The 8,342-nt window shown below is 42.3% G+C and overlaps 1 protein-coding gene across 1 annotated transcript in view; it reads left to right on the forward strand.

Annotated features, from left to right (window-relative positions):
- Pi4k2a (phosphatidylinositol 4-kinase type 2 alpha) overlaps positions 1 to 8,342 on the forward strand; it is a 38,508-nt gene that overhangs the window by 10,816 nt on the left and 19,350 nt on the right. The window contains exons 2-4 of the mRNA XM_004625519.3: positions 976 to 1,176; positions 5,781 to 5,912; positions 6,110 to 6,263. Coding sequence (XP_004625576.1) covers positions 976 to 1,176; positions 5,781 to 5,912; positions 6,110 to 6,263 — 487 coding nt within the window. The remainder of the gene's footprint in view (positions 1 to 975; positions 1,177 to 5,780; positions 5,913 to 6,109; positions 6,264 to 8,342) is intronic.

An 8,342-nucleotide genomic window follows, 5' to 3' on the forward strand; every position in this document is an offset into this window, starting at 1 on the left:
TTTTTTGTATTTTAGGGAAGGGTCTACAGGGTGTTTCGGGTCTCACTACTAGATTGCACTTGTAGCGATTCACCTGTTCACAGCCTCCCAAGAGCTGGGATTCCAGGCGCACCACCACGCCAGTCTCTAGTTGCTGCTTTTTTTGAGACCTTCCTCCCCTTATATTGGGGATTTAACCCAAGGCCTTTACACTGAGCTACGTTTCCCATCTTTTATTTTTTAATTTTGAGACAGGGCCTTGATAAGTCAGGCATGGATCAAACTTGTGATTTTCCTGTCTTAGCCTCCGAAAGTGCTGGAATTACAGGTGTGCTGGATTTACATAATTTTAACAGTGTGTATATATAAACCTTGACAGTTAGAGTTTAGCGATGTCAAGTTTTTGGCAGACTGTATAAAGACAGGATAGATGGGGCAGGGATGCACGCAAAGATCTGTAAGCGAATTGCTCGCTTTTTAAGGCAGAGGTGACTTTGGAGCTCTTGATACGCAGTACAATGTTATAACGTTTCTGGGAAGGCAAGAAGTAATGCTGTGGTGGCGTAAGATTGCTGCCCGAGACTCAGGACGTGCTACTGGGTTGGCTTCTGGATCTTGTTCTTAAAGAGTACAAATCTGTGTACTTTGTTTGAAGCACAAGTTAGAGGTTACGTGCTTACGTGAGGGAAGAGGGGGAGCAAAGAGCATAGTGCCAGGAGAGAATGAAGAGGAGGGGCCCCTCTTCAGCCCTCAGCTCTTTCTGCAGCGGGTCCCAGCTGGCCCCATGAGCTGGTAGGATAGTTGGCCTGTACCTCTCATTTCCTTCTAGATTCTGCTGATTTGGTCTGTGGCCACTTTAATCATCTCACCTTTTAAAATTTTTTTGGTGCCAGGGATTGAACAAGGGCCTTGTGTGGTCTACACATGTAATCTACCACAAAGCTATATTTTTAACCCCTCAGCTCACCTCTGATATTCTCCTTTTCATGTGTCTAGAGGATCATCGCTGTCTTCAAACCCAAGAATGAAGAGCCATATGGGCACCTTAATCCTAAGTGGACCAAGTGGCTGCAGAAATTGTGCTGTCCCTGCTGCTTTGGCCGTGACTGCCTTGTCCTCAACCAGGGCTATCTCTCAGAGGCAGGAGCCAGCCTGGTGGACCAAAAACTGGAACTCAACATTGTACCCCGTACAAAGGTCAGTGACCCATTTCCCGGGAAATGCCTGGCTGAAGTTTTCCTGAAACCTGAGACCTATTATTGGGACTTTGGATTCAGTGTGTGTGTGTGTGTGTGTGTGTGTGTGTGTGTTGTGTGTGTGTGTGTATGTGTGAGTGTGTGTAAGTCTAAGGTTCTCAATCTTTTGCAGGGAGGGTGACAGGAGTAGACTTATGATTTGGTCATCTGATGAGGGTTATCTTGAGAAAAATACACATACAGGTTTTACACAAAAGTTCATTCACAGATATCCAGTACACATGGACTTTCTAACCCCAAATTGGTTAGAAACTTAGCTATTTTTGCATAATACACACAAATTCACACATAGAATGGATTTATACGTATTTTATATGTGTTACAGATTTAATTGAGGTTCTGCTGAAGGGTTCGGACCACTTCTCTACTAAACATATCTGAATATAGATAATGGATTGCATATAACTTCAAGTTTACTGATACCAGTTTAAGAATCTCTGTACTGTAGGGTGCTCCATGAGTTAACTCTCCAAGAGTTAGGAGAGGAAAAGCTGCTGGACAGCATACAAACACTTAAGAACAAACCATCATATACTGTGTAGCTACCTGGGATTTAGAAACAGCGTACATGGAGCTTTGATCTGATTCCCCAAGGCTGCAGAAGCATCTTCATAGTTTTGAGTCTTAACCCTCTTGGAGAATCTAGTGAAAGCTTTAGGTACTGTTCTCAGAAAAATTATTCATATTTGTAATCAGTATTTTGCATATAATTACTTTTTTTGTGTGTGGAACTGGGGATTGAACTCAGACCCTTGCGCTTGCCAGGGAAGCGCTTATTCTACAGAGCCATCTCCCCGGCCCCTGCATATAATTACTGGAGCAGTGCTTAGACTTGTTGAAGTCTATCCAATAGCCCTTTCCTCTAAATGGAAAAACTCCTGTTTGAGGTTTTCTTCACAGGTTCAGAGTCAGAGGACAGAGGTTGATCAGACAGGAATGTCCCTTCAAACTTGATTTGGTTTTCATAGGGTATTTTAGAAGAAAATATGACTGACTCCATTTGCACTTTGGTCACTAAACTGTAAATAGTAAGCCCAACTAGCTGGTAAGTTTCTAGTGGTCAGGGACCACTTCATGAGCTAGGCTTCTCCCATTCGCAATACCCAGTAAAGCACTTATTATCTATAATAAGTAATAAGTACCAGCTGACTTAGAGAGTGCACATTGTATTATGAGAAACAGTACCAAAGAGCCCCCAAATTCAGGTCTGTGGAGAAAAAGTTGGGCCAGGTCTGTAGTTCCCATTTGACAGCTAAGTCACTGTGTGGCTTTGTGTAGCTCTTTCCCTCCCTTTATGCTTTTTTCATCTCTGTGTGGATAAACAGCACACTTTGGCTGTCTTATGCTATACTTAATGCTCCTAAGCCTCCTGTCTAACCTGAAATCCTCCCACTGGGCCTTTCCTAGACTCTAGAAGCTCCTTAAGTATTCCTTACTCATCACTCTGTGATTTCCTGCCTTTGCAAGGCAGATAGCAAAGTGCCCCCGGCCCTCTACCTGCTGTCACCGGCCCTCTACCTGCTGTCACCGCTTTTGGAGTGCAGTGGCTAAAGATCAGAAAGCAAGTTTAAATTCTAGCTCTGTGACTGTCTTTTCTTTTGGAGGGGGCTGTACTGGGAATTGAACCCAGGTCCTTTGCACCGAACTACACCCCTAACCCTTTTAATTTTGAAACTGGGTCTTGCTAGTTGCTTAGGCTGTGTTCAAACTTGTGATCTTCTTGCATCAGCCTCCCAGACTGCTGGGATTACAGGCATGTGACTCCCACCTCACTTGCAGCTTTTTATTTGTGTGACCGTTGGGCAAGTCAGTTACCCCCCACCCACACAGTTTTCTTACTGTAAAAATAGGGACCTAAATAGTTACGACTTTGTTGAGTGGCTATTATGCTTATGCAAGATAATCCTTATAAAGCACATACCCTTGTGCCTGGCACAAAGTAAATACACCATAAATATTAAGATGTGATATTTTTCTGGGCTGTTCTGATTGATCTTTAGTGTCACCTCCACATCCTTTTCTTCCCTGTCTCTGGTCTTCTTTCCCTATTAGGGAATCTTAATGAGGCCTGAAGATCATTTGCGTCAGAAAATCAGCAATACCAAAAACACTATCCTCTGTGAAACGGAGATGAGACAGAATTTTGCTGCCGGGGAAAGTGAGAGAAGTCTCCCCTTATTCCGTCCCCCACCCTTCTGTGTGTAGGAATCTACCCAGTCGATCTGACTGTATGTCACTGTGGAACTAGGCTCACTTTTCAGTGGAGCTCCACACAGTAAGATTCTAATTCTCACTCACTGATGCTTTTGCTCTCCGTTCCTCTGAGATTATGATAGTCTCAGGTTTTTTTTTTCTTTCTTTTTCCAGAACCGGGGATTGAACTCGGGCCCTTGTGCTTGCCAGGGAAGCGCTTATTCCACTGAGCCATCTCCCCGGCCCCAAGTTTCAGGTTTTGATAATTTCATTAGTTGCAGGGAAAAAGTGGATCATTGGGAAGAATAATCACAAATTAATCTGATAAGAAGAAAAAGATGGTTCCTGGCTTGGGGTTTCACAGTTAAAATGGAAGGACTGGCCTTGGGAAAGCCCCTTTTCCCTGATTCCTGTGCCAGAGTATCCTGATCTGTAAGTTAGGGTGCACGAGCCACAAAACCATGCCCATTTATTTTTAGGAACTCTGCTCGCACTGGATGGATACAAGAAAGGAGAGATGGGAAGGAATTATTTTGTCTTTAATGTTTGTGAGAAATAGTTATTTGTAATAGCTTTTGTAAGGCTTAGGAAGGGAATTTTCTTTTTCTTTTTATTTATTTATTTATTTTTTTGGAGACAGGGTCTTGCTATGCAGTTCAGGCTGGCCTTGCGCTCACTTTGTAGCACAGGCTGGCATTGAACTCACAGCAATCCCCCTGCCTCAGCCTCCCAAGTGCTGGGATTACAGGCAGGGATTTTCTTATAAATTTAATGTAAGGTATTTATATGCTAAAACCTACTTGATGTCAGCTCTGAGAGAGACTCATAACTCATTTATTCTTTCATTTATTCACTTACTATTTAGTGAGCATGTGCCAGACACGTTAGGTGCTGGGATGTGGGTGAGATGTTCTCTTCCAGATCTTCCAAATCTCATTAGTTTTAAGAAAGAATGCAGGTATAGGAATGGACCATCAGAAGACAAACTGGTTTGTGAGTCTAGATGCAGATATGGATTACGTGGTGTCACCGCAGTTTGACAATCAAATGTAATATTAATGACCATTGCAATCTTTTTATTTTTCTTTAATCTTTTATTTATTTATGTATTGGCTGTGCAGCTTAGACTTGTAGTGACCCTCCTGTTTCAGCCTCCCCGGTGTGGAGATTACAGCCTTGTGCTACCGCCCAGTTTTGGTGGCTGGCATGGCATGCCTGGGGTGCCGGGCTGGCGCGGCACGTGGCACTGCAGGTGCTTAGACCATTGAGCTATTTTCCTGGCCCTACAATTTTTAAAAATAGACAGTGTGTATATTTAGTGGGAAAATCAGAAGGCACAAAAGAGTCAACAGAAAAAAATAATGTAGGTTCTTTTCCTGTGATAAGTTTCCTTCCTCGGTTTCCTACCCAGTTTCCTTCCTCAGAGGCGTTTGCTGTTACTAGTTTCTTGTGTAAGATTCTAGATAAAGTTTCTGCATGAATATGGAAGCCCATTAGAAGCAAAAACCAATTTTAAGGTGTATGTGTGTGTGTTTTTTTTGTATTTTAGGGAAAGGTCTACAGGGTGTTCAGGGTCTTACTGCTAGATTGGACTCAGAGTGATCTGCCTGTTTACAGGCTCCCAAGAGCTGGGATTAACATGCAAGTGCCACCACGCCCAGTCTCAGTTGCCTTCTCAGTGGGTGGGGCCAGCACGCAGGCCCAGGGATTGAGTCCCTGGCCCCTGCCTGCGCTTGCTTGCAGGCACTTTAATCCGCTGAGCTATTTGGCCGGCCCTGATTTTAATATTTATGAGGTTTTAATATGAATAATTTTACAAAGTACAAAAGAAACAAAGGGATATAATGTAAATTGCAATTTGTTTCTCTCTGGAAGGAAATAGGCCTTTGGCCTCTCCTAACCCTGGAGGTGATTGTCAGTCCAGGTGACTCCCACTAGCTGCTGTATCCTCTGAATCTCAGAGGCTTCCTGTATTTAGTAGGAGCTGATTTTTTGTGCAAGTCTATGTAGCTGCTCGTGTAGTGACAAGGGATCTGATATCCTTTGATGGTGTGACTTTTCTGTCTCAAAGCTTCTCATTTCTAGCTGTACATACTGGGAAATATGAACTAAGGATCATGTAGACTTTAGAGGCCAGGCCTGGAAGTGATGGACACACCTCACTTTGTCATCATTCCATTTTCCTGAACTACCCGTATTCCCTAACCTAGTTGCTAGGAGGGCTGAGTGAGAAGTGTATTCTTTCTCTGTGTCTTGGAAAAGGAGCAGTATTGGTGAATTTCTGGTTATTATCTCCCATAGTGATCTGTTTCCTAAACTTTAACCTGAGTATCTTTTCTCTTTCCCCTGCAGGTGGTATACCTAGCCAGCGAAACCTTCAATTACAGTGCCATTGACCGAGTGAAGTCCAGGGGCAAGCGGCTCGCACTAGAGAAAGTGCCAAAAGTTGGGCAGCGATTTAACCGCATTGGGCTACCTCCAAAGGTATTGATTATACTTATGTAGTTTATCAGAGATGCTGAAATACAATGACAGTTGTTCAAGTAGAAAAACAGGCTGACTGCAGACTTGAAGATAGACACACGGACAGTCTGTCCTGTGTTCCCTTTACCGAGTCCCTAATTCCTAGGAGCTTTGGATTTGAACTGTAGGGAAATGCTTTTGTTCCTTCTTGGTTGCAGGTTGGTTCATTCCAGCTCTTTGTTGAGGGCTATAAAGATGCAGACTATTGGCTGCGGCGTTTTGAAGCAGAACCTCTCCCTGAGAACACCAACAGGCAACTACTGCTACAGTTTGAGCGATTGGTAGTATTGGATTATATTATCCGCAACACCGGTGAGTAGCTGTGGATTATCCTGAACGCTGTGCCAGACTGGGAGGCATGGGGAAGACCTGCAGGCATGCAGGAGTTGGGAGTCAGATGCCTTGTCAGGGTGGATACCTTCCTGTGCTGGAGGGATCCTGCACATTTAGGGAGAATGTCAGAGAACACAGAGAGAGCTCTAGGATACGCTTTGCCAGACACTTCATGTGTAGTTAGCAGTGATGGCGAGGCCTGGGACAATATTTACATTTCATTTTAGTCTCTTTTCTGGTCACAGGTAGAAGATACCTGGCTCTTCCAAAACATAACGAAGAGCTTGCTTATTCTTACCTCTAGCCATTCTTACAGCATCGAGATCTATCGCAGGATAGTTTTGTCTGTTTCTAACTTTTTGAGATAGATATGTAAATCATTGATTAAATAAAATTCTCTGATGCAATTTTAACATGTTCACAACCTAATTCATATGTCTTGCTGGTGGGCAGCTCTGATTTGAATTTGATTATTCCTGTTGATTTAAACTACCAATGATAGAGACTGAGTGTGGTGGCGTGCACCTGTAATCCCAGCTCTTGGGAGGCTGTAAGCAGGCAGATCACTGTGAGTCCAATCTAGTAGTGAGACCCAGAACACCCTGTAGACCCTTCCCTAAAATACAAAAAAAGAATAAATAAATAAATAAATAAATAAATAAATCAACAGTGACACATCATGACCATTGGGCAGTTTGTAGCACTTCTCAGGGTATCTTTGATTAAAATAATACAAAGAGGGCTGGGGAGCTAGCTCAGTGGCTTAAGCACCTGCCTGGCAAGTACAAGGTCCCTAGTTTGATCCTTGATACCGCAAGAAAAATAAAAAAGAAAGGCATTGATTTAGCAGTGCAAATGTCATCATATTATAGTTCCTTAAGGAAAGCATTAAAATGGTATAAAATATGGTAATACAGGGGCTGGGGAGATAGCTCATTGGGGCTGGGAGATAGCTCAGTAGAATAAGTGCTTCCCTGGCAAGCACAAGGATCTGAGTTCAATCCCCGGTTCCGCAAAAAAAAAAAAAAAGGTAATACAACTAATTTATAATATAGCAGTTGTAAATGCATACTGTATTATATAAGCAGTGAGACATTTGTAAAATTTCTATGTCAAAATTTAGAGAATTTAGGGGCCAAGGAGATGGCTCAGTGGAATAAGTGCTTCCCTGGCAAGCGCAAGGACCTGAGTTCAATCCCTGGTTCCGCAAAAAAAAAAAAAAAAAAATTAAAGAATTTATTATTGATGAAATATTCATAAATATAAATTTCCTTTAATTTAATAAAATACATTTTTTGGTTTTTGAGAGCCTTGAGCTTTTTATGTAGCCCAGGCTGATTTTGAACTTGCAAAAGGTTTGCACCACCACACCCAGTCTCTATCACTGGTAGTTTCTATCACTGTCTGTAAGTTTGTTGATTATTACAATATTTGTTAATTTTATGAATAGTATTAATTCATATTTAATTTGGGCAGTGTTCATATTTAAGCAACTAACCATATTTGGTCCATTGATAGGCCTTTTATTAATTTTTATTAGAGACAGTTTTATCATCGATCTGTTTCTGTCACCAGTTTCTATTGTTAAGGGTAATTTTTTTTGTTACTGGGAATTGAACGCAGGACCTTGTGCTAGGCAGCCAGGTGTTCTTCCATTGAGCTTTATCCTCAGCCTATCGCCAGTTTCTACAAGCCAGTAGAAGCATGTTAATTTGTCTGACCTGACCAAATTTACGTATATCAAGGACAAATTCATACTTTATCAGAGCTATATATATTTTTTTTTCTTTTTTATCTTTCTGAAACAGGGTCTCTTTATGCCATTCAGGCTGGCCTTGAGCTCACTTTTTAGCCCAGGCTGGTCTGAAACTTGCCGTGATCCTCCTGCCTCAGCCTCCAAAGTGCTGGGATTACAGGGGTGTGCCACCATGTCCGGTTTTATATTTTTTCGAATATTTTGTATTGTAAAATACACACATTAATTTTGCTGTCTTAAACCTTAAGTGTGGCAGGTCCTAAGTCTGAAGCCCACTTATGCCGTTGCGCAACTGTCACCGT

Source organism: Octodon degus, unplaced genomic scaffold (assembly GCF_000260255.1).
Source record: "Octodon degus isolate 3935 unplaced genomic scaffold, OctDeg1.0 scaffold00010, whole genome shotgun sequence".
NCBI lineage: Eukaryota > Metazoa > Chordata > Mammalia > Rodentia > Octodontidae > Octodon > Octodon degus.